We start from the raw sequence: 25,310 nt of genomic DNA on the forward strand, positions 1-25,310 counted from the left end.
GTTTCATATCGCACACATCATTGAACAACGGGAGAAGGTATTTGATGTATTTGCAATTGAGTACTTAGGGCTTTATCATCACTTTAAAATAGACCTGTTAGCCCTAGTTTAAATCACAGCTCTGACTGTGGAGGAGGACAGAGAAAGAAAACCCTTTTTTCCGCCCTCTTGAATCTCTTTAACATTTATGAAGGTTGTACTTTCTAAATGCATTGATCTAATTGGCAGCTTTGCTCTAAGACCTTTTCTCATAAAGTAGTCCCAATATGAGGCCTGCAGTCTCTCCTGTAGACCCACTGCTCTCCATTGCATCCAAGGCTTTAACCACACGCTATGGTGCTGCCTCGTTTCCTATCAGCAGAGGCAGCATGGGTTGGTTTGGGGTGGAAGGGGGGAAATGGGGACAGAATAAACTCAGAAAAATGCCAGACACCAAAGGTTTGTGGTGTATGTGTATTCGCAGTCCTTCAGGGCCTGGTCTTCCACGAATTGGTGTTCCATCGTGCTGGAATCAAAGCTTTGGGAAGCAGGAGTGTCCCGGGTTTCCAAGTCTGTTACATCTCTCTTTATAGAGTTTTTCTGGACTGGTCCTGGGGAAGGACAGAAAGATATGTTAGAAACTTTAAATGCTTTCATGTTTTATGGCTTAAACAGGTGACTTTTTAGTTCCAAAAGGGAGTTCTGCAGTGGTGACTTGCAATTTCCTTTTGCTGTTGTTTTTTCCCCTGGAGAGCTAGGCTTTAGGGGTGGGTAAAATCCCCTTCTCTCCACACTCACCTCCCTGTTCCCACAAGTCTTTTGGATATACTCGTGGGGAATAATGAGGTGTTTTTGTTGCACCTAGTGATCCCAGCACATGTGGATTCTTCATTCCTGGAGGTGTTTAAAAAGAGAAAGCTCTAAACCCCTTGTGTCTGCTGTGGAGGACCCCACCGTGGAAGGGGTAAGTTACTGCCTGGGATCATTTTCAATACTTGGGTACAGGCAAATCCAGCCCAGCACGTGTGAGAGTAACAGTAATTGAAGTGGGGCTCTGGGTGACACCCTTGAACCTGGGAAGCAAAGGAGCCTGCAATTCTGATACAAGGAGAGAGGTGACCAAGGAGAACCTCTCACTCACGTGAGCTTCAGTGCAAAATCTCAGCCAGCTTTTCCTCGTAATAATTGAAGTTCTCTTGAATGTCCTCCCATGGCACGAAATCCTTCGCTTCCTCTCCTTCCTCCTGTTCCACAAAGTTCTGCCACACGTACTCAAAGTCTTGCGGCTTCATAATCCTCAGCTTGCAGCCGGCTGACTTCATGTTTTTCAGGGCCGCCTGCATTTCTGGCTCTTCCCACATGAAGAGGCGCCCTACCATGATGGTCAGGCGCAGGTTCTTGTTCTTCTTCAGGGTCTCGATGATCCACTCGGCGCAGGTCACGCAGGGGCTGGAGGACACGTACCAGGTGATGTTGTAGCGGAGGCTGGAGTCGCACTTGGGGAGGATGGTGTTGAAGAAAGCCATTTCTGCATGGGCAGCCGCGTGCTCGTCCTCCAGGTAACCCCGGGAAGTCACCGACTCTCTGCCTTGGGTCTCCACAACGTAACACAGGAAGGTTTTGTTCCTGCCGGAGCTGTATTCCACGTTCCTGAACTGGAACTTGAAGAATATGGCTGGGAGGCGCTCCCTAGAGAGTGGAGAGAAGCATCTCAGAGGCAGACAGGAAAGGGTTATAGCATTGGCTTAGTTCCTGTGGGTGATCTCAGACAAGTCGCTGCATCTATGGTGGCTGTATTTCTCTGTGCATTAAAAGGAGAGGCCTTTTAATAGGAGAATAAAAGTACATCTAAAATCCTGTGATACTCAGCTAATTTGTGGTGTGATGAGGCTTCCAGTCCTGTGCTCTCTACCTAGTATGTTTTCACTTTATTTTAACGGCCTTGTATTGGGAATATCTGGTATCTGCATTGAGATATTTGAAGAGGAACCTGCTTCTAAAATGTCTTTCTTGAGACTCTGGTATTTACTGTTGGTAAGGAGGGACAGGATTTGGCATTTTCCGAGTCTTGATGTACCTGTAGACTGAGCTTGTTTTCTAGGCCATTAACATAGTTCTGTCAGGGTGGCGTTGCAATGTTAATCTGTGGGATCTGTTGACCTACACTGTTAGGATGATAGCTCTGGCATTGCTGGTTAATGTTCTACCCCTGGTGCTTTTGCAGGCTGGATTTCCTCTGAGTAGAGGCAAGTAGAGGGGGCCTACAAGGATGCTGGAGAGGGACTCTTCACTAGGGACTGTAGTGATAGGACAAGGGGTGATGGGTTAAAACTTAAATAGGGGAAGTTTAGATTGGATCTAAGGAAGAAGTTCTTTACTGTAAGGGTGGTGAGGCACTGGAATGGGTTGCCCAGGGACGTTGTGGATGCTCCATCCCTGGCGGTGTTCAAGGCCAGGTTGGACAGAACCTTGGGTGACCTGATTTAGTGTGAGGTGTCCCTGCCCATGGCAGGGGGGTTGGAACTGGATGATCTTAAGGTGCTTTCCAACCCAAACTATTCTATGATTCTGTGTTTCTAAGTATGACTGACTAGTTACAGCTTTTATGTGTTCTAGTTCTACTCCTTCAGTACCAGCTGAATACTAATGTTCAGTAGGATTATGTTGTGACTTTGGTTTAATAAAATACCTGAGGTCAAATCTAACTTCTCTGTGGAAGTGTTTTTCCCACTGCAGTTTGAGAGCTGCCTCATGGATGCTGCTGATAAACTTCAGATACTTCTTGTGCACCTCCTCTTCCATTCCAGGTTTCTAAAGAAGCAGCATCCAAAGTGATTCATGGCAGTGAGTAATGTGTTTGCAGAACCCTTTCGCTCAAACAAGGTAGTCGTTATTTAAGGAAGTTACAGTTAGTCCCTTAAATACTGCATATAGCCTTGGTGCATTGGTGGCTGAAGAGACAAAAAAAGGAAAGCTGCGTTGTCTCATAGTTCCTGTTCCTTGTTTGGGGAGAACCAGGCTTTCTGATCACCCCGTGTAGCACCTAGTTGGTACAAGAATTGGTACCTGAGGGTGTCAGATGGAAAGATGAAAAAGATAGTGCTCACAGCATGCCTTGGGACCTGCTAAATGCTACAGAGGGTGGGAGTGAAAACTGCACAGGGTAGCCAAAGTGAAATAATGAAAAGGAGTAACACAACACTTCATTTATTATACACCAATAATCTTCTGGCATGTTGTATTCCTCTCATCTGAGTTAGGTGGACCTGTACCCTTGATATTCCCAGTGAGGCAATAACGGATCTTTGTAAAACAGTGGTTTATTCATTCCGGTCTCATCTACAGTGGGATTATAATGTCAGCCCTCTGCAGGGGGTGCACTGAGCAAAGGTCAGGACAGATCCTCAGACTCCTGGAGTTTTTAATTGGGAGAGCAGTGAGGCTGCAGGAGTCGGTGCCGCAGCATCGTCCTGCTGAGAGGAAGGAGCAATTTGCGATGCAGCATCTCCCAAGGTGTCTCCAGAGACAGTGGAAGTGACTGGAAGGAGGATCATTGATCTTCCAAATGTAACACGATGTACGAGTCAAAACAATTTGATCACAGAATCGCATCTACACTGGGAATATCCACGGGGCCACTGGAATTCTTTTCACATATCACTAATTCGTGACTGGAAGTTCAGAGCACAAGTTTGCCTTGAGAAATTTTACTAGGAGCAGGTTTTCAGCTGCTGATTAAACCCTATAATTAAACCTCACACTGTTCAATTCTACTTAGATGAGATGTGCACGAGACGAGATTTAAACAATAGAGCAGCCTGTTTGGGAGCCTTCCACACTATTTCTGGTTTAGCTGGCAGTGTATTAATGAGGGATGGCAAGCACTAGTGTGGGTGCAGACTATTATTTTGATTAATGAGCAAATAAATCGTGCTCTGTGAGTATGATTAGGCCTATGGTTCTCAGGTTTGCGTTCAGAGTCTGCACAAGCCTAGATAAGGGAAGCCTGCGCTGGCTTGCACGATTTCTAAACTACCCAGAGGAACTTTAACTTCCTTTTCTTTGCATTTTGACCTGTTCCCTTACATTGGATGGCTTAAAGTTGCCTGTTACAGTGAGTCTCCTTTTCTTTAAGATGAATTGCAAGACTTAAACCAAAGAGCATTACCAGACTCTAATTTAACCTAGTGCCTCTTATGTCCTGAACAACTTTCTCTTGTTCTTTGAGACAAAACAATTCACGTGCTTCCAAGTAAAGCACTTTTCCTGCTTTGTATTCTAGCTAATGAGTGGTTCTTTGGTTAACGGTTATTTAATCAATGATTGCTTTGAAGTCCAGCTATGTTGGGTCTGATGTAAGCCACCCACTGCCTTGTTTCAGAGCTAAGTTTGTCAGGCTACAATAAGTTGTTTTAGAATAAGCTCATGTATTTGAATGCAGCCCAGCAGTCACATGGAAGCTCATTCCAGATTTAACTCTTGACTGCAAAGCCGTTACGTCAGTGGTGAGGCTGGGTGTGGATGTTTTGATGTGCTGTTTGAAGAGCAGTGACCTGTTCCAGATCTGTTCCAGGATGTGTTCACTCAGCAGTGCATTTAGTCATTCCTTCTAAATGGATTTTATCACTCACCGTCTCAGTGTCTGTCTAAGATTATCTGGGATATCCACCTAAATCCATCCTCCTAGCAACATGGGATATGTATCAGCTTCATTAATAACTTTCCAATAAAGAATATAAACAAAGCTAAGGGCATTTTCCAAGTAGCTGGCTGAGAGCTTGGAAAATTTGCTAATCAGGATACGCAGGCAAGCAGGGAGCTGGGTGTGCTGGTCAGTGAGAACCTGCTTAATCCCATCTAAACCAGAGCAGGGAGGACACCTCAGGACAGTGAATTGCAAGCATCCATCCTGGCCGGGCTCAGCTGGGTCCTTGCTGTGTGACCCTTCCTGGCAGCCGGGGTTCAGACAAGGTGGTGTTACTCCTAGGAGTAACTGGAAAGCCCCGCAGTGAGTGTTTCAGCAGTGAAAGAGCAGGCAAGAACAAACCACATGTACCACGGGGCTGTGCACATACCGCAGTGCTGTGTAACCTCACCCTGAGGTTGGCATGACTTTTACAAAGTGAAGTGTTGTGATTATGTTGTTTGGGAGATTAAAACTCTGAGAACAGTTGAGCATCAATATACGTCCCTGAAATAGCTGTGTCAGCCACTACAACCAAGCCAACTTCTTTGGAAACTCAAGTCTAGCTTGGAAACGATGGTTTCTTAGTAAGGCTTGATGCTTGGCAAGCCTGTTTTCCCATCTTTGAATGGTAGGTGGTGCACAAATGTTAATGTTATCTCCGTTTTACCCATTATGGGTTTTGTTCCAGCATTAAGGGAAGTTAGTGCTAACAAAGTGTACCCAGGAGATGAGTTCCGTTCTCTTATTTTCTTACACTGGAATCTGTACTGCTGTAAGTGATGAACATAAATATTGTATTGGCTTGAATTTGACCTCACAACCTGTTAAAATACACAATATCAGATATTTCAGTGCCTGGGCTATTTGCTTTTCTGCTTTTGCGCTTTTTTCTTGCAGTCAGTGAAGTTTCCTTGCCATTTCCCTGTCCAGGTCTTAGGTTACTTGAGCTGATAAACCAGTGTCCTCTTGCTTGCTCCTTGACAAGTAAAAACATTCATGCTGGGCTCATTGATTATAGGAAGTCTGCAGTGATCAGCTGAGACAGGAACTAAGGTTTATCTCTGCTAGAAGGAGCCTCATTTACACCCCGAGGGAAGCGTAAATAAGTGAGAGTACTTAAATGTCAGGCAATGTGCACAGATGGGGCTTATATTTAACTGGGACTGTGTTGAGCCCAATGTTGACAAAACAGGGGTTAATATTCTTAAACAGAGTAATTGGGTGCCCAGTATTTTTCTTGTAAGCCAGCCTCAGCTGTAAGCAACAGCTTGGAAACTTGGCTGCGTGTCATAAGGTGCCCCTAATCCAAGGGCTAGAACTGAAATGCAGTGTAACTGAGCTGCAGTGCTTCCACATTTGCAGTTCCGTGATTTCTCCTATTTGACTGGCTTTAGTGGCTGAAAATATGTACAGAATTGGAGAAATCCAACCCGTGATGATAGGGGGTAGGAACTGCTGGAATTTCCTGTGCCTGTTCCTAGGTCCTTCAGGATTCCTGCTGTACTTCCTCACTCTCACCTTTAACAGCCAGCATGTTAGTAATGAGCTAATGATCAGAGGAGACATGATCACGATTCCTACAGGAATCCACAAGGTATTTATAAGCACTAATATGACTGTGGAACTTCTTTTCTTGCTATTTCGCTCTCCACTAAAGGCACCGCATCCAGCATAAGTCTCACAGGTTGACTTTTCCCCTTGCTGCGCTTTCTGCAGGCACTCGTCATCCCTCACGTTCCTGCTGCTGCCTTTCTAGAATGGAAAGTCCAGTCAAATTCTGCACCACCCCATCATTTCAACAAAGAACGTTATTGCAGGCTGACACTAAGAAAGGACTTTTCATCCATAATGAGCACACCGATTCCCATCCAGCCGCTGTGAAGTCACTGCCCCATTCCTCAGCATTTCTAATTGCAAGGTGAGTGCTCTAATGCTGAAAAATCAGAGTTCCTCAATTAGGTTCATTTTAGTGCATGTCTTAAGTGTCTAGAAGTTGTCACCTCCATGTGTCACTGCTCCAATGCTATATAAACAATTTCTGGTGTCTTAGCTCTGTTCCTAGCAGAGGGATGTGCTTTTCCTATGTGTTTGCTGGAGCAGTGACTTTTATTATCTCTATGACTCTGTGTGACAGACCAAAGGCTAAGAGCAGCCTCACCTTGAGAAGTGGTTTTTGTCAGAGCAGATACATTTTAAGAAGAAAGTGGGTCTTTTTCCACCCCTGTGCAGGGCTGTAACCTGGTTGTGTGGGATCAGACCCGGGTGCTGCCTCCTGTGTCGCTTTCACAAGTGCCACCCAAATTTTATCTGTGGAATCTTTCTTCCCAGTGACCACGTCACAGGCAGGAAGATTCCAAGTGGGATTTTAGTATCCGGCCTGAGCTTTTATATTCAAGCAACTGGAAGAAACCAGGAGTTGGTTTTACATGCTGGGAATGCTCCCTTTGGTGGCTGCTGAGGGAGACCAGAGGGAGGAATGATACGGGGCATCTTGCTAGTACTACAATGAGCATTTTGCAGTGCTTAGAGATAGCAGATTACTGAGTTGTTCCTGGTTGCAGCTGTCAGTTATATGACAGTTCAGCTTCCTGGCACATCTCTCAGATCTGCCTCTTTCAAAGGCCAGGCTCCCTGGAGCAAAGGCAGCTCCTTGCTGCTTTGCAGTCCTAAAAGCTGCCTGTGGTTTTGGGGCTGTTCTGTGGGTCGGGCTTCTCTGAAAGTCAGGATCCAGCTGTGGAGTTGGAGCCCTTGGGAAAGTGGGCTTTTATCTCTTGAAAACCCTGTCCCTTAGGTTCATAAAGCAAATCAGCCATAGCAGGGGTGCTTTTCCCAATCCACATTAGTGAAACTCTCAGACAAGAAGCACTGATCACACCAAGAAATCAATATTCACCACTCATCAAGGGCCAGTGCCTTCCATCCTGGTATCACCAGGCAAGTCAGTGGGACTACTTGCAGTGCGAGGGGAGCAGTCAGCACTGCAGGAACAGACCTGCTTGTGTAAAACAGATCTGCCTGCCTGGCGTGAATCCATCCTTTGGAAAACTCAGTGAAACTTTGAACCAAATCCCACCACAACAAAAGCCATGCTTAATCCCTTTAGGAATATTCAGCAGTGCGCTGGCTGAAGATGCCGTCTTTGACCCAATGTAAGAGCTGAGACAGAGACCTTTGGTCATCCCCACGTCCCTCTCTCACGCCCCCATGCTTGTATCTCAACCTCTTACCCTGTCACAATCTCAAATGGTGGCAGGTCTTCCCGCCTCAGCTTCTTCTTCTTCTTTTCCTCCCCCTCTTCCGCATTGTCAGGTTCCCCATTCTGGGTGTTGCTGGGCTCCTCCTGCTTCTCTGCCATCTTCTTGAGCCGAGGGGTATTAAGTTATGGCCACTGGGAAAAAGAAGGAACGATTTCTGAGAGTGCTAAGGGAGAGGGAGGAGGGAAAAACAGAGCTGGGAGTTCCTGTGCTAGGCACAGTTGTCGGGAGCTAAATATGGAACAAAGCAGCAACGACAGAGGCTGGATGGGGTAGGATGACCCAAGGCTCTCGGGTGTCTCCTCCTTCCCCTGCTTTCTCGAGGTCTTTTTAACAATTCCTCTTGCTCCCCTTTTAATTTCAAATTAAGTGACAACTTCACTGTGGGCGGGTTAAGTGATGGATGGAAAACCCTGGAAGCAGAAGGGGCTGTTTATCCATTAGTGTGACAGATACCTGGCAAGACACAGAGCTGGCAGCTTTCCCATCTACCTTCTTTTGCCGGTTTATTACATTGCTGACCTTGAAGGACTGCTGTTTTGGCTCAGGCAAGAGGGGAAAGGGGCAATCCCCGCTTGGTTTGCTGAAAAATCACTGTTCTTACTGGATTAGGCCTCTTGGGCCACTGGGAGCATCACGACAGGAGTGCTTGGGGGAGTGGGACCTGGCTTTGCTCCCACCCTGCTCATCCGCGCAGGGACACTGAAAGCAGGAGCTGAGCAGGTGAAATCTCCCTTGTTGTGGTGTCAGACTGGATTCTGAAGTCAGCTTTAGAGCGGGGCAGTATTTGTGGTGTGGGGCAATTCCAAGCACACATGCTGAGCATCTGCCCCTTGAGTTCCTGGAGTTTCCTCCGAATCACTGTGCATGGTTTCACTCTATCATGTGCTCAGCACATGGGGAGCAGTAACGTGGCTGTGAGCAGGTGAAAACTGCTGAGCTCAGCCATTCTTGCCCAGTTCTTTGTTTCTTTTCCTTTCTGCAGGGGATGCAGATGTTGAGCCAGTGACTGTGCAGCAGCCTGCATGGAGGTGCCATGAGTGGAGGGTGGTTGTGCAGCAGGGGACTGGCACCGGTGTCAGCAGCGTGCTGGGGACGGAGCCCTGGGCACACTGCAGTAAGGTACTTACTGGGATAGGTGTGGAGTCTGCCTTTCATACAGAGAAACGAGGAGGACTGTAAAGATTTTATTGACATGAGGTTGGGATGTTTGGGTTGCTGAGCACTGGATCAAGCAGACTTCTTGAAGAGGCTGTGGTAACCTAGAAGGATGCTCAGGAGTAATGTAGCTTTCATATGAGCTCTAAAAAGAGGTTTATATATTTGGAGGGAAGACTGTGTCTGAATTCTTCCCTTCAGGATTATGTGAAATTCTTCCAATTTCTCACTCTAAACGTAAATCATTTGAAGTCTGTAGAAGTCCCATGTGAGCCAAGCCTAACGAAAACCTGAGTCAGGCGTTTCCCCGAGACTAATCCTGCTGTGCCACGGGGGTGAACATCGATGGAAGCTGTGTGGCTGTGCAGACCTCCTTTTTCAGCCAGAGCATATTGGAAATCAAACCTCAGTGTCTTGGGTTCAGAACTCACCATCCTCGAGATTTGGGTAAATATGAAATATTAAGCTCTATTTGATTGAGTGCTCGGTCTGTACTTAGTGGAAAACCTGCTCTGGGTTTGAGGAGGATAAATTGTATTCTACAGAAATCAAATAGGTGTGAATACCTGTGTTCAGGCCAAATTTGGTCTTTGTAATACATGTAGTCAGCTCTAAAGAGGCTTTAGAGGGATCTGCACTATCACAAAATGAATTAAATTTATGCCATGGGGTGGATAACTTATTATCATAGATAACAAATAATGTATTACTGTAAAGAATTCATTCTGGCTGCTCTTTTGAGCCCCCTTGCTAACAACAGCCTCTGTGCTACAGCATCCTTTGTGGCTCTGCATTGGTAACAGCTCTGGGATAGAGCATCCCCCTTGCTCCCACACTGTTTGCTAGTGATGAGAAGTTGTTTGTTTGATGACTGGCACAGCCGGTATGGAGTGTATTGTGACAACAGTGCAGTGACGGATCTGACAAGTCCCAAGACATCCTATCCGTGGAACATGGATCTTTCATGGTACAGGATTTTATTTATTTTTAAGCTTAAAATACTTTCCTGGAGGGCAGGTGTGGTATTTTCCTCTTGCATGGTAACTGTACTCGAATTCCAGCTCCCATGTCCAGTCACTCTCACCTCTGACATTTCAGGCACTGTTTCTGGGGATGGGAATCCTCTCTTACTGAGTGACAGCTTGTTTCCTTCTTACCCTTCTGCTTCAAAGAAGCATTCCAGCCCCTCTTCAGTCCCTCTGACCCACTTCTCTTTATTTTTGGAAGCTCTCGAGGGCTAAGCTCCCATCCTTCTTGCAGCCTTTAGTGTTCTCTGGCGTGGCCTCTCTGCAGGGCTCAGAGCTGAGCTCTAATCTAATCTCGGGAATGTGGCACTGAGGCTCCCCCTCTGCCCAGCCCTTTCCCAGCTGTTCCATGGCTCCATCTAGGGCTGTGCACTAAATAGTCACGATCCACCCCCCTGCCTGTGCCAGAGATATAAAAGGACACCACCGAGTTGCTGTCAGTCTGGTGTTTGGTGTCAGAGCCATAGGAATGATGGCAGCTTTGATCAGTTGTGGTTGGTGCGAAGTGACCCTGGTTCCCTCAGAGTGATGGGAGCATCCCTGCGTGGGCCTGGTCACTGACACCACTGATGGAACCCTTTTTCCATTGGCTTCTCCAGGGATGGGATTGGGAAAAGGAGGTGGGAGGTGCCAGGGGTGGTGCTGGGACATGGAGGGACCTCCTGATGGCACTTGGGTTCACTGCAGTCATTGCACTTGCCAATGGTTTATTGAGTTTTCCCTCCATCCTGCCCCTCTCCCCACTGACGTAGTGGCTTATTTAGTTGAGATGAGCTTTGTTCCACACAATGGAGTCGCAGCTCAACCACAGGAGAAGCACTGGAGATCCAGCTCACGTTGGATCTCATGCAGGGAAGATGAGGGTCAGCCCATTGCCTCTCGCCATCCACTGCCCCATGCCAAAGTCTCATCCCAGCAAAGCCCCATGGCTTTTCCCCATGCCCCACACACTGCAACTGGTGACCACGGGCTCTTCCCTTGGAGGCTTCCTCTTCTGCGGTTGTGTGTGGGGAAACTTCGCAGCGGTGACCACAGGATCAGCCACTGAGCCGACTCCATCACAGTGGCACAAACCCAGGCTGTGGTTCTCCATCCATGACAGATGTGTCCACTCCATCTGGCATCTCCTTCCCTCTCTTTCAAAAAGGTCTGGCTTCACTGTGTCAGAGCATGGAGGCCAGAATGCCTGAGCAGAGCTGCATGAAGGAATGGGCAGGAGTGGACCTTGGAGACACCAACTTGCGGTAAGATTTGAGGAGCTGCCTGCATGGGAATGCTGCCAGGAAAGGTAACTAGGCTAGGACAGCAGCCTGGTCTGGGAGAAGCTTTCTGGCTTTGCTGGAGTTTTGGACATTTATATCTGGCCTTGCATCCATCCAAGTCCAGAATAGCTTCTCCACTGACTTTAGACCAATCTGATGACTGTTTTTTCCCCATCTTAACTAGGGATCTCGTGGAGAGTTCTGTGTTCCCTTGACCTGGCAGGTCATCTGTCCCTCTAATTGCAGCAGGAGTTCCTTTACAAGTGGCTCTTTTCCTTTGCTGATCACAGAGGGGCAGCAGAACAGAGCTGGCTGCAGAAGCCCTTGCCAGCAACTGGAGGCTTTTACTGCATTCTCAGGCTGGAGGAACATTTTTGGATGGATGCGGGAGTGAAACAAGACCCGGGCTGTGTGAGTCACGGCGCAGACGTGCTCTCTATTCCAAAGGGACAGCTGGTGGCACTAACAAAACATCTCCCCGGATACACTGCCTGGCAGCAATCCGCCTCCTGCTTTTTCCAGCTGTATCTACCGTTACGTGGTAAATAAACACGCTGACAGTGATGTGCGGAGGCAGCTTTCCTGCCCTGGCCCTTGCAGGCTCTCACAGAATCCTGTCCCTCTCCTCCCGCTGCAAGAACACAATGCCAGGGTTTAAAAGATGGGGCAGGAAACACCACAGTGTCCCGTGGGTTTGGTTTGGGTGGTACCTGCCTCCCTCTGGAAGAGGCACTGGGGCTGAAGTGAGCCGTGGTGCAGGCAGAGCGGAGCGATGCTCTCTCCTGGTTCCCCCAGCCTGTGCCCCCCAACCCTTGCACACCCCTGCCACAGAGCCAGGGCAGTGTCTGCGTTGTCAGCAGACACCCCCGGCTGCCCAGCTAATTCCAATGGAATTAAATCCCATTCCAATGGGAGTTCATGGCAGCTCCGAGCAGCGCAACCCCCTTCCCACTGGGCTTCTGCTGTGGTTCTCCTGGGAGCAGGTTAGGGGGAGATCGGTCCCAGGGCAGCTGCAGGTGATGGAAGCCACAGGGGTTTGTGTTGTGCATCATCAGTGCTGATGTAGGGGTGATGGGTAGAGCCTGGCCCCGGATCAGTGCGCACAGCAGCATTTGGCTGTATTTTAACATAGCTCCAGACATCAGCAAATCAATTAAAGTTCCTTACTGCTGGAGCCAGAGTGTTCTCTGGAGCAGCTGGTGAATTATTGAATGCGACAAGGCTTAGGAGAGGCTGGGTAGAAAGGCAGGAGGGGTTTGCTTATGCACAAATACTGTGGATCCAGCAGCTGGGGCTGCGCCCTTTGGGCTATGATCAAGTGTAATGAGCAGTTTAGTACCCAATCCATCTTTCTGGAAGCACTGGCTGAGCCTGAAAAGGGGGATCATCACAGACATGGTGATCTGAGGGGCGGTTCCTCTCTTGAAATGCCATAACCCTGTGAAAGCTGCCACGAATGTGTGGCCTTTGAGTCACTGCTTGAATTGTGTGGGGCGCGACGTGTCCCGACGTGGGTTATGAATGTTCCTGACGCCGTAGTGTCTGTTCCAAGCACCTTCGTGCCTCCTGCCTGGTCAGTGCCGGCACAGGGAAAAGCTTCTCTGGATGCCCTGCAAAAAGGCCCCTTGGGGAGGATCATGTGTGGCAGGGAGGAGAGCCTCTCACCTCTTTGCTTTGGGTTTTCCCTTCCCTTAGGTCTGTCCATAGCATAGGGATGGATGTGGACACGGGCTGCGTGGCCACAAGCTCCTCCCAGCCATGGTGTGACCACAGCGCTGATGGGAAGCCAAGGCTGCAGAAGCAGAGGCTGGTTTGGTATAATTAAGTATTTTCTAGATGACTGCCTTTGAAATGTCATCAAAGTTATTTTCATGCAAGGGGTTTTAGTATATCTGTTTAAATAGCAAATATACCAAATGATGCTTTAAATATTAATACAAGAGGGTGTTTTGCTGACTTTAACTTTGCCAATTGATTTTAAGCTATTATGTGTATTACATGGAGGAGCGTTTGCTGGTTTTGCTGCCTGCAAGAGAATGTAAGGAGCAAAGAGAAGCTGTTGGTGCACTTATAAGTGGACTGGAAGGAAGAGAAACTGAAATGAAGGCAAGACCAAGTCATTGCAGTTGGGAAATGGGGAAGGCAAAAGATCAAAAAACCCTATTACTCTTAATTCCAGGTTTTCCTTTAGCTGCAGATGAAAGTAGGAGGAAGGGGAAAGAGGACTCGTTTAGGAAAGCTGCTCAAATATTCATTCACCTATTTAATTTGGAAATGTGATTAAAAGTTTGCAGGTTTCAACTAGATCTAGAGTCACTTAAAAACTTAAATGTGATTTCATTAATACTCTTCCCCTTTCCAAAAGCAGAGGGCACTGTAAAGACTTGCTTTAACCCTCCTGGCTTCACTGGGTGCCTCAGCTCATCTCTGTTCCTGGGGCTTTGCCACACTGACTGGGAAAGGACAGGATTGAGTCTCCAGCCCAGCTATCAGCTTCTTTTTAGGAAGAAGTAATTTATGTCTTCCTGTCCTTTGGCATGTTGCTTTCTGAAGACACAGACAAGGCACCACTGTGAATGAGTTCAGTATTCCTGAATACTGTATTCCTGTAAATACACAGGACTTTTCTCTCTCTTTAAGTAGCTTATGATCTTCCCAGTGCTCTTTGCAGTGCTGCTGCTTTTTATAGTCTTGCTCATGCTTTATAGCCCTGCTCACAGCTGCATCCATTCAATGGCCTGTTCTTGTGCAGCTTTTACTCAGGAGATTACAGCAAAGTGCTCGCAGCAGCAGCCCTGTGAAAAGGTGTCCTGCAGCCACGAGGGAGGAATAATGGATGGGCTCAGAATGACAGAACAAGATGCATGACCACGTTTCAAACAGGTACCACCAATTTCAAGTGCTCCCAGGTCCCATCACCAAGCACCCGGCTCTGCTGCTGGCATGAGCTGGACCTGAGAACATTGAGAGGCTTGAAAATCAGGCTTGATGTGATGCAGGAGGGACCTTTCTTACCTTGAAGCTGTGTGTGAAGCGTATTGGAGGAGCCTGTCATGGGGATGCATCCCCAAGAGAGTGTGTGTGCACTGTACAGGGGCTGAAGGGACCTTTGGGCTCAGAACCCATACAGCCCATTCACTTCTAACAGGCACTAGGACTGAGCCTGACTGCCCATCCCTATCCCTTTGGAGCCAGAGCACAGGCTGTGGGCTCCAGACAGGATCCCACAGGATCCCAAGCAGGAAAATAAGAACTTGGATTTATTTATTCTCCAAACAGAAGTGGCTTGGTTTTATTAAAAGCAAATAGAGTTATTTTACATTCCCAGCTAAGCCCTCCTCCCCCACCTTGAAAGTTTACCCAAGCACCCTAATCTACAGTCAGCTGCCAGAAAGAAAACCCACTCACCACCTTTCTTCACTTCTATCTAATTGCTATTCACTTCTATTCTGATTGCTCCTATCAATTAGAAACTAATAGTAAATATTCTCTGTAGACAGCAACATCTAAGGCTCAGATCCATCAAAGGCAATGGCTGGAATAAAGGATGGACAAGAGCCAGTCCACGCACCTCTTGTGTTTGTTTCTGTCGTGGCTTGGTCCCATTGCTCTGGCATGATTTAAACCTTTGAATGTATTTAAACCTTTCTTGATTAATAATATTCAGGAATGGGCAGATTCTGGCATGAGGAACGTATTCTGCTCCTGACAGGCTTGATGTGGGGCTGTTTGCCAGTCATGGAATTACAACCTTCAAGGCAGTGTGAGCAAGATCTTAAATTTTACAAAGGCTTTTGTGTTTTTGTACTTAAAAAAAACCCAAACCAACGTTTTAAGTGGTTTTTTCGAAGGCACTGATGGTGGCTTTGCTTTGCTGGTGAGGGGTAGCGCAACCAGGTGGAAGAGAGAAGTTTCCTCTAGGGAGAAGCATTTGCATTCTAATCGTTGCTGCTTTATCTTGGAGCATGAAACTTAAGGAGTGTGATACTCCACAAATAGAAGGCAAAGTGCCCAGTCTCCTTTCACCAGCAGAACAAGGCAGATTACTGCTTGCTCAGTAGCTGACAGATAAAAAGTTAATGGTATAAAGTACAAACGTGGAGATACATGGAAATGAAGCAACAGCACAAACAGCAAAAAACGAAGTAAGTTCCTTAAAGGTCAGTGTGCAGCAGGGAAGGGCGGTTTTGTTTGGTCCCAGCAGAGGAGATGGGATTTACCACGTGTGTGAACAAATTCTGCTCTTTGGGGGTTTCGAGGGGTGTTCAGGTGCTGCCCTGGGTGACGCTGGTATCATGAGATCCTAATTTGGCTAATGGCATCTGACCTGATAACGTTAATGTCACTCAGACATCAGTAGTGCTGTTCCCAGGTTAAGGATGCACAATTACTTCAAATGAGCACATGCGTGCATAGTGCAAACCCTTCTTTGACACAGCCACAGTGAAGGTGGGAGGAGGAGGAGGCACATTCCGATGCCTGTCCCAGAATGAACCCCCCAAATGGTTAGATCTTAGTTCACATCAGCATAGTGTAGTTCCCCCAGATGCCTTCATTTCTGTCCCGCTCTTATTCCCTCTTCCCTGATTTCTGCTCGGGGTTGTCCTTCCAGATGCGGATGCTGAGGCAGGTGGCCATGGCCAGCCAGCCCAGGTACGGCACCAGCAGCAGCACCGCCACCTTGTTGATGCGGTACCAGGAGCACGTGGTGCCTATGGTCAGCACGTCCAAGCAGAGGATGTCAATCAGTGCCTGTAGCAAAGAGATGAGTGTGATGCTGGTGCTCACCCTGGGCAGCCTTCCCCAGCACCACTACACACCATCCTACCAGAGGTGGGGACATGGAATGGGAATGGGGAAAGTTTGGCAGTGAGAAGTCACCCAGAGCCATCCTAAACCCCAGGGCTTTAGCTCTGAACCCTAACCAGTGAGATCGGAACGTGTCACACCAGGAGCCAAAATGATGTTAATTTATGTTCATTATCAAGTTCCGTGGATTAATAGACTGTTAACCATGATCAGTACCCCTCCTGCTGGTATTGCTCACACAGACACATCAGACACATCCTTATTTATGTTAATACCAATGGCTCTTATCACTGAACAAACTTTCCAAATGTACTTTACATCCACAGGGTGACAAAATTCAGATGGAAACATAAATCCCCTGCTGTGCCTCTGTCACGCTGGGCCTTGGCTCCTGAGATGAGTGCTTTTTGGGTATAGCTGGGCCTCACCTTTGTGCACATCCTGCTATAGACTCTCCCAGTGCACAGCGCATTGTGTTTGCTCGATAAGCTGCTCGCTGCTAATACACCCCAGGGATGCTGGCAGAGGGTGGGACTCCCTGCAGGACTTATCTCTCACCCCAAATCCTTAACTAGGGGCTGCTGACTGCTCCTTGTGCCTGGCCGGGTGAGCTATCTGCATGAGCAGGGCGAGGGGTGGAAGGGGCTGATACCATTGTCTAGAGCCAGGCGCAGCGTGAACCACATCTGGGCAAAAGCTCTTCTTGTGGCTTTCTTTACAAGTGGTTAGAAAACCCTCCCACAGCCCTGTGGCAGGAACCCCAGCAGCCAGGCCTCCAATGGGTGACCCATACGTTACCATCTTCAGGTTATGTGCCCCAAAGAACAAGTGAGGCCAAGCCCAGCTCAAGGCCAGCTGAGCCCCGTAGAGGCCAAGCGGGAGGACCGCTTTGCTGTTGCAGCCACCCAGGTCATTCCATATGAGGTAGGAGGCGTAGCTGTGAACAGGGGAACACGTTAGAGGTTTGCAGTGAGGAAATCCCTAATACAGAACAAGTCTTTTCACATGAGGTTTGGGAGCAGGGATGTGCAGGACAGTGGTGTTCACACGTGGCCATCGCTTGCTTGTACCTGCCTAGCTCTTACACCTTCCCCAGGGCAGCACTGTCTTTAGTAGCTGTTTACAAAGCCAAGTAAGGGCTTTGTCCCTGCACATAAGCGTTGCCTGTGGTACCCAGCCCAGAATTTGGCTTCTGTGTGTCACCGAGAGCAGGATGGGAGAGGGAGCAGATCGCAGAACTTACCCCATGCCGGTGTACAGGACGCTCAAAGCAACAGGGAGTATTTTCAGGGGAGGACACCAGGAAGGCTTTTTCAGTTTCTCATACCAAACTGGGATTTGTTTTCGAGTCATGAACCAGCCAAGGAAGCCCCCCACATGAGGCAGGACAGTAAAACCAACAGTATAAGCCCACATCCTTCCTTGGTGGCTTGAAGTAGCCTTTTGCCTGCTGTAAGTTAAAAACAATCATTGATTATCACTTTAAAAGGATGTTTTCCCCTACTTTGATTTTTCCAGCTTTTTCTCTAACTGTCCATATCCCACTTCAGTCTCTGAGGCAGAAGGTAGGTATTTAATGCTGCATTCAGCTCTGCTGCTGGCTGCCCTCTGCCCATCTCCTCATCTCTGAAACAGGGTGATTGTTTCTGCCATGGTTACATTTTTCCCCTTGATCTGCCCAGCAAAGTGGCTTCCCCCTGCCATTTCAGGGCAGTATCCGTGTGGCAGGGTTCAGCTATGATGGTTATATACTTAGAAGACAAGAGTGCAGGTCCTGCCATCATCCCTCCTAAGTCAGATGGCACATGAACTTTAACGTGTGCTCATCTCAGCAGAGCTGTGTGCATTCTCAATGGGAAAACCCAGACAGATCACACACAGAAAACCCCATCCCTTCTGACTTCATCTCATTTTCACCATGGGCTTATACTTTTAAGTCTATAACAAGCCAACATCCTTACAGCCCAATGGACCTTGCTTACTCCTCCCTGCAAGCCTAGCAGGCGGAGAGGGGGTTTTGCCTCTGAAGCAGGTGAGCTGAGGCACAAAGGTGGTTTCGTCATTTGCTCGTGGTTTTCCTCTTGCGTAAAAGGAAGGAACATTTACTGCAATAATGACATTCTGCTCCCACACAAGGCAGCTGTGATAAGCGTTTCATTCTCTGTCCCATCTCTTCCCCTGCCATTATTCTCTGCAGGGCTCCGAACCTGCCAGGCTCCTGCCCTCCTCCATCTGGTCTCTATAGTCATCTTCCCTTTTGATCCATTACAGAATGAAACCCGAATTAGCATTCATGAGGGATAACACACGGGATTCTCCAGGAGCCCAACAGTTCCGTGCTGTCAGCAGAAGGGCAAAATGCACCTGAGCAAAGGGAAGGGCTGGGTTTAGCAGTGCAAGAAGAGAGGAGCAGGCACGGAAACCCTCTTTGCCCAGGGAAGTATCCCTGGCACTGGTGGTCAGAGAGATGTGGAGCGCCAGGAGAGGGCTGATCTGCACAGGCATCTCTGCTATTTTAATTCACAATTAACACTCTGCTACATCCTATGCTAATTATTATTATCATCATGCTACAAAGCATCCACTTTTAGAAACACCCAACAGCAGTACAAGCCAATTTACACATCAGTAAGGAACAAATACCCCAGACACCATCTCTAACTATAAAAATTCCTTTACCAGACGATTTATGGTGCTATTAAAGTGTCGATGGGACCAGAAAATCAACCCAACACTGAGAAAAGTAATAGCTGTTAGTCCTGCTTTTAAACTGTAAAACGGCTCCAGCTGAGTTCTGCTTCCTCTATAGCACTTCAGGAAAGTAAAATGGGAAAGTAGCTGTTTCCCTCCTCCCAGCTCCTTCGCAGTTGCCAGCCTGACCCGAGAGGCTGCAGAAGGGTTGGAAATAACACTCTTATAAACCCTCATTTTGCCTCCCTGTAACCTAACGGGGTGGGAGCTGGAAAACCCTTACCGTGCCTTCCTACCTTTCTTCCCCTTGCACAGACAGAGGGTTGCACATCCAAGGCCGGTGTCTGCTGCTGCTGCTGGTGCTGCTGCCCAGTGAAGAAACTGTGGCTGAGTTTTACCCAAACAGCAGGAAAAGGGTGTGTTTGTGTGTGTTTGTGTGTGTGTGTGTGTGTGCGGCTCAATCAGATTACACCAGAGAGCCCAGTTTGGCAAGAATTAACATGGACCTAGGGGTGGTTGAGCAGCCACGGGGGGCAGGATCTTCTGCACCCAGACACTGCTGGGATGGGACATGTGGGGCTTGTGGCTTGGCTGCAGGGACAGAGGAGCACCCTTGTAGGTGCCTGGGCATGCAGCGTGTCACCTACAAATGAACGTGGTGCTGGTATAACTGTGCCTGCGGATCAGATCCATAGCAGCAGCACTTGTGTCTGTGTCCCATGGATGTGAGCTCTGCTGATCCCCACCTGAGGATCCATCCATGGAGGCTGTCCCTGCCATGCTGGTGCACAGCGTGGATTAACCAGACGTGGTCAGGTTTTGTCCATACAGCAGCCTTTTGGCTGCAATTCACTGGGAACCACTTGAATCCGAAATAAAGACGTTATATAAGCGTGTTAAATGAGAAAGAAAAAAGCTAGAAATCAATTTCCATTAGGAAGCTGTCTGCAAGGGATGGGAAATGAAACACTCATTTACTTCAGTTATGGGTCATTACCTGAATTTCACGGCCAGAGGCAGAATTGCTGGTTCCTAGCGGAATGCAGTATTGCTGTTATAACATAGAACCAATGAGACCTTCTGGTTTATTGGGCTCAGAAGGAAATTATTCTTTTGTGGGAGGAGAAATAAAGCCAAAACCGGTGCAAAGGAACAGGTTTTCAGGTAGCACAAATCAACCCACAGCTACTGCAGAGGTGAGCCTGTGCCGTGTAGCTGCCCCTTTGGAACAGCAGCACATGGATCACATAGCAGCCACCTGCATGCTCTTAGAGCCTGCTGCTGTTTGTGATGGAAACTTCTGCCATGGAATGATGCAGCTGCTCTGTGTGACTGAATCTTTCCATTGCAGTCAGTCCCTTGCCTGCTGCAGTGGTCACCATGCAGCTACCTGCAGAGTGCTGGCTTTACAAGGCTTAGGCAGTTCAGTTAGGAAGAGAGGATGTTGACAGCTTTTAGCTGGTGGTATTTCTTTCTCTTGAGCACAAACCCATGATTACCGGTCTTCTTGGCATATAGCAGCTGTATTCCCAGGCTGTTTTAGAGGCTAATATGCTGGAAGAATTGAAAACTAAGGGTCCAATCACAAGGATCTCAGTAAATTTGTGAGGCTGAGGAATGGCAAATGTAAAGAGGAATAAAACAGAGGGACAGTTACAGGCCTAAAAGTCATGTGTCAGTCGTACTCAAGGGAAGAAAGGGTAAGTGAAAGCATGAAGGTGCATGTTAAAATGGGGTGATACATAAGAGATTTGCCCTAAGGGGATCACAGCAGCCTGGGTGCCATTGCCTGGGTGGACGTCTGCTTCCTAGGCAAGAAGGTGCGGTGCACCTCCCTGTCTGCAGTTCCAAATGGCATCAGTCACAGAGCATCTTAGGTAAAGCTGAAGATGCAGCAATGGGGCTGCTGGGCAGAGAGGGAGCGTGGAAGATGAGGATCAGGTTTGGGAAGAGTCTTTGGTGGCACTAAGCAGGGATCGGTGCTGGGACTCAGAGTGAGTTTGCATGTGCACCGAGACACACCAGTGCCCATGGCCAGGTATGTTCTGTTTGTGACCACATGCTCTAACACGGCACTGGCTTTCCTGTTACCAGGGTCATGTCTCAATACTTCTGGTTTGAAGCGTTCTGCAGTAACACAGGATGAGGTAATGCTACCTCATTTCTAAACTACGTCTTGGTGGTCTTCTGGTTATTAAACTACACCACCGCCGGGTTTCAGATCCAGTGCATCCCTGTGCTGTGTTTTCATGAGGGAAAAGACATGGGAGGACCAAGTTACACAACTGTGTTTGTTTTCCTTGCCTTAGCAACCTTTGCACGTTGTCCCAAGAGATCTCAGCCTATGCAAGATGAATTGCACAAATACAAAGGCCCTGTTAACCTGAATACATGATTGAAACCCCACGTATTTCAATCTGCCCTAGTTCTGGATATAGAGGTGCGGGTCAGCTCCTGGCATCAATCTGCAGAGCTCCTTGGCTGCCAGCAGAGCTGCTCTGATTTACACTCACAGTAACAGTGTCCGGGTTTGGCTGCCAGTGGTGGGAATGGGAACGGGAGGAGGAACAGGAGCAGGGTTGGGCGGCCCAATGGACCGGTGCTGCCTGGGGAGGAACCCTCATGACAGTCTCTGTCTTCTGAGCAGCTCAGACCTGCAGAGTAAAATATCCACATTTTGGACTATGAAAAGCCTGGTTTATTCAGGCTTTATGAATGAATTATTATCAGTGAATGATTATCAGTGAATGTTATCAGTGTTCATTTCTTTCTAATGAATCAAAACCTGGTTTTTAAAGTTTTCAGTTACATTGAAATAAAATTCCAGGTAATAGGATGTGATGCAGGAGTCTCCAGCTGGTTTTCCCCTATGCATCTGGTGCACTGGCCAGCACAAGAGCCCACAGCCCCTCACAGCTTGGATGTGGATCCCTCGTTGAGCAGGAACTTTGCAGCTTCAATTTCCAGCTCTTTCCACTAGAGGGAATTTAGAAGCACATCTTTTGGAGGATTAAAGCCCAGTTTTAGGTGTGTTATGGAGTGGTGAGGGCAGCGCGCTGCTGTGTCTGGATGCGCGAGGCGCCGGTGCTTCTGCACGGCACAGCATCCTTTCTGCCTGATGATGGTGAATCCCAGGAGCAAGCTCTGCTGTGAGACGAGCAGCAGAAAAGGCTCCTTAACTTGTGAGGGCTCAGCCTTTGATTCCCCTGTACCACAGGGAGGACCTGGGCACACGCTGCTCCCACCGGATCTCTGCATCCCAAGGGATGTGTGTGTGGCCGGCCGGGAGCTGAAGGGTCCGGCTGAGTTTCGAGGTACGTTTTGGACACTGGGGCTTCTCCCCGCATGGCTTGTTTGTCAGCAGGGCTGGTGTGCAGAGCTGCCTGCCTCTGATAACCGGGAGGGAATGGCTTGGCCTTATCAGCACGCAGTAGCTGCACCTCAATAGCCAAAAGAAGGAATTGTAACGGACGCAGCTCAACGCCTCCTTTCCTCTGAGGAGGATCTTAGTGTGGGGATAGGCAGATGATTGCAAGCAATGAAGTTATGCGGCTTAACGAATTACCGCTTTAGCTGAGCCGCTTTCATTAACCACACACAGACCCAGCCCAGCTCTAATGTGATGTTACATACTTGGCCTTCAACTCCTGTGACCAGTAATTCCTGCTTGGCTGGAGGACTTGGTAGTGCTTCTGTTGACCTGCACATAGCAGTCACATCAGTCAGAGCACATAACTGCTGCCCCTGCCCATGTGCCCGCGTGCATGGCACGATGCTGGGCTCTTGGCACCGTGAGGATGGTACCTGGGGATGTGCAGAGGGATGCAGCTTCGTCCCAGAGGATTCAGCTCTTGCCTCAGGAAAAGAAAGCTGCAGAAATGCCACAAAGCCACTGGCTGGTGTTGTATTGCAGTGGGTTAAGTGTTATCCCAACTCAGCTGCTCGGTTATGCACTTGCATGATCGCAACCCTTGTATTAATGTCAGACTGAGGCATAAGGTTTAAAGTGAGCCAGAATAATAGTGCTCACAAAGGACTTTAAAATGCCTTTATATAGCAGCTTAAAATGCGTTCCAAGGTCTTTCCTACCCGCAGAGTTAATTGAGAAAAGCTATTGCCATTTCAAGGGATGCTCTCACTTAGATCAAGTTCACTTCCATGTGCTGATGTGCCCTAAATCACCCTGGTGCAGACTTCCAGCCTTTGCAGTAGGGTGGCTCAGAGTGAACTGGGGAAGTGAGGACAACCACCAGCAACAGGCAGTGAATGGTGAATTCCATTAGCCCGGATGCCTCTTGTTCCTGGAGCGGGATAGTGTAATTCTTCCTGGCCTCCTGAGGGGTTTTCCTCCATCCCTTCCCTCCTGCTAATGCTGGCAGCCAGAGGACACCAGGGTCCTTCCCAAGGGCTCTTCCAGCGTTGAGGGTCTGGCAAGCCCTCAGCTTGCCCAGGGTTCAGGAAGCATAAAACCTGGAAACAAGCTTTGCCCAGGAATTAGGGAAGGCATTAGGCAGCCCACAGGGTTTTGTTGATGGTGATGATGAAGAAGAAAGGGACCAGCATCTTGGCTTTTCAATGGAGGGAGATTTCCACCCTGATTTAGTAACTCAAGGCTTCCACGAGACCCGGGAAGCCCCATTGCGTCTAAACCTGCCTGTACAGTTCAGCCCAAGATCAGATTGGCCGAAAAACTCATATGAAAGGATGTTTGTTGTTCTTCTAATGGAGATGTCCTTTTTTGCAGGAGGGAAACCTTCAGGGACTGATTCTTTTTAGTCTAAATACTTCTGCTGAGAATCGTGAGTCTGTCAAAATGCATCAAAACAATGCTTTGAGTGGGCCTTGTGAAGAGAAAAACGATGTTTTTCTGGTGTGTTTCTTCAGTCTTAACAGAAATAGGAAGTGAAAAGGTGAAAGAACACAGGGAGCAGAGGGAGTTCCAAGACAAGGTAAAGACGCTGCAGAGAGCCACGGTTTTATTAAAGGAAGAGAAACCACAGCCGTTGGAAGATGTGACAAATGTGGGCATCTTCATTTCTTTGCTCTGAAGTGCGCAGCTTTTCCTTGAGTTAACGGCTCTCACCTTGGTGTTGCTCTGATTTAGAACCCCAGTTTGGTGTTTGTGAGTCCTCACAAGCCTGTCCTTTTGCTGTATTCTTCTCCAGATGTAGAGATGTGTGAGGAAAGTGAATGTGCTTCTTGCAGCGCCCTTGGCCATGGTGGTCACACAACGTTGCCACAGCAGAGGCTCCTGCAGGAGTGTGCTCTCCATCCAGCCACAGAGAAGCTGCCAGCCCTGTGGTCCAGAAGGGACGGAGCACCACGCTTCTGCTGGGGATGATGCTCGGCTGCATTTTCCCCTGGCAACATCTGCAAAGATGGGGATGCAGCAGGAACAGCACTGCTGGAGAATGAAACGAGCATCTGTGAATTGCTCTGAAGTCTGAACAAGCCATAAGGTGCCAGTGTTTGTGGGTCTGCCTTTCCCTCACATGTGCTAGCTGCTTTGTTTCTCAGCAAGATACCCTCCCGCCTTGGCAAAGCCCTGCTGCTCGGTGCCTTGGTGGTTGGATTGCTCTGGTCTTAATGCAATGCAGGTGAGCTGTGGTCACCTCCTGCATTGTCATTGTCCAGCTTTTTGCAGGACCACAAGGAAAAGAGGGCTGTGAAACAGCTCGTGCTGCTCTCAGGGAGCTGTCACCCGAGCCAGACAGACCTCATCTGGTTTCAGTTTCCAGAGTAAAAGTAGAACCAAACCACCCACATGAGTGTGTAAATCCCATAGGTGAGCACAATCCGCACATGGTAAATGCCAAGGCACTTTGCTTGGCTGTGTTGGTGACCAAGCGGATGGTCAGAGACGTGGTTCAAGCAAGTGTGAGGGCTCTTCTTCAGAGAGGGAGCTCTGAGTTAGAAATACAACTTGTATAAAGACGGAGTTATGGTTTGGTCTCCTCCATGGACCGGTGTAGGCAGAAACCAGGATTTATCGCTTGCTTTGTGCTGAATCAGGTCTTCTGACTTTAATACAAGAGGTTCCTCCTTTACAACAGAGCTCCAGCCAAGGGCATTGAATTACTGCAGTATTCCCCACAGCCGCATGAGGATAAGGGTATGTCTAAATGCTATATTGAGTGCAGACATGAAATCGCTTTGCCAGAGCTCTTGATATGTGGACAGGCTCCAGCTTTGATCCAGAAAGCTGTATGAGCAGGGAAGCAGAGCCAGAAGAGTCGTGTGTGCTGGAACCAGCTCATCTCACCCCACGGGTGAATGGATAGGCATGCTTTTGGGGTTCTCTTCTCTTGACTTTGCCCATCACAACTCACAGAGATTGTTCAGGGCAAGTCAGGGAGAGCTGGCAATAAGGAATGCATTGGAGAAGACTCAGCATCTCTGGCCGCGGATGCACAGGGTGGAAAGGAACGCTGGTGCAGTGGAGTGT

The 25,310-nt window shown here is 48.3% G+C and overlaps 2 protein-coding genes and 1 long non-coding RNA gene across 5 annotated transcripts; 1 reads left to right on the plus strand and 2 right to left on the minus strand.

The window, feature by feature from the left end:
• Nucleotides 1-491: 491 nt before the first annotated feature.
• APOBEC2 (apolipoprotein B mRNA editing enzyme catalytic subunit 2) lies at nucleotides 492-8,021 on the minus strand (the record flags this gene model as incomplete). Its single annotated transcript, XM_080633184.1, has 3 exons — nucleotides 492-590; nucleotides 1,121-1,668; nucleotides 7,894-8,021. 2 exons carry the CDS (start codon nucleotides 8,019-8,021, stop codon nucleotides 1,128-1,130), a joined length of 669 nt encoding a protein of 222 aa, XP_080489310.1. The 3' UTR covers nucleotides 492-590; nucleotides 1,121-1,127.
• LOC308229260 lies at nucleotides 695-11,952 on the plus strand. 2 transcript variants are annotated; one of them, XR_013958372.1, is made up of 8 exons: nucleotides 695-943; nucleotides 1,392-1,538; nucleotides 6,383-6,584; nucleotides 8,906-9,042; nucleotides 9,331-9,525; nucleotides 9,853-10,045; nucleotides 11,251-11,347; nucleotides 11,656-11,952. It is a non-coding gene; the product is annotated as an uncharacterized lncRNA (long non-coding RNA). The 2 variants fall into 2 exon arrangements; XR_013958371.1 differs by having other exon boundaries at nucleotides 9,331-10,045.
• A 2,659-nt stretch (nucleotides 11,953-14,611) lies between these two features.
• TSPO2 (translocator protein 2) lies at nucleotides 14,612-19,317 on the minus strand. Of its 2 annotated transcripts, none has more exons than XM_080632875.1 (4): nucleotides 19,162-19,317; nucleotides 17,418-17,624; nucleotides 16,973-17,111; nucleotides 14,612-16,117 (listed from the first exon to the last, which is right to left on the minus strand). In XM_080632875.1, exons 1-4 carry the CDS (start codon nucleotides 19,194-19,196, stop codon nucleotides 15,935-15,937), a joined length of 564 nt encoding a protein of 187 aa, XP_080489001.1. In that variant the 5' UTR covers nucleotides 19,197-19,317; the 3' UTR covers nucleotides 14,612-15,934. The 2 variants fall into 2 exon arrangements, with proteins under 2 accessions (XP_080489001.1, XP_080489002.1); XM_080632876.1 differs by having other exon boundaries at nucleotides 19,149-19,263.
• Nucleotides 19,318-25,310: the final 5,993 nt, after the last annotated feature.

The sequence above is a fragment of the Psittacula echo genome (genome assembly GCF_963264785.1).
Source record: "Psittacula echo genome assembly, chromosome: 22".
Lineage (NCBI taxonomy): Eukaryota > Metazoa > Chordata > Aves > Psittaciformes > Psittacidae > Psittacula > Psittacula echo.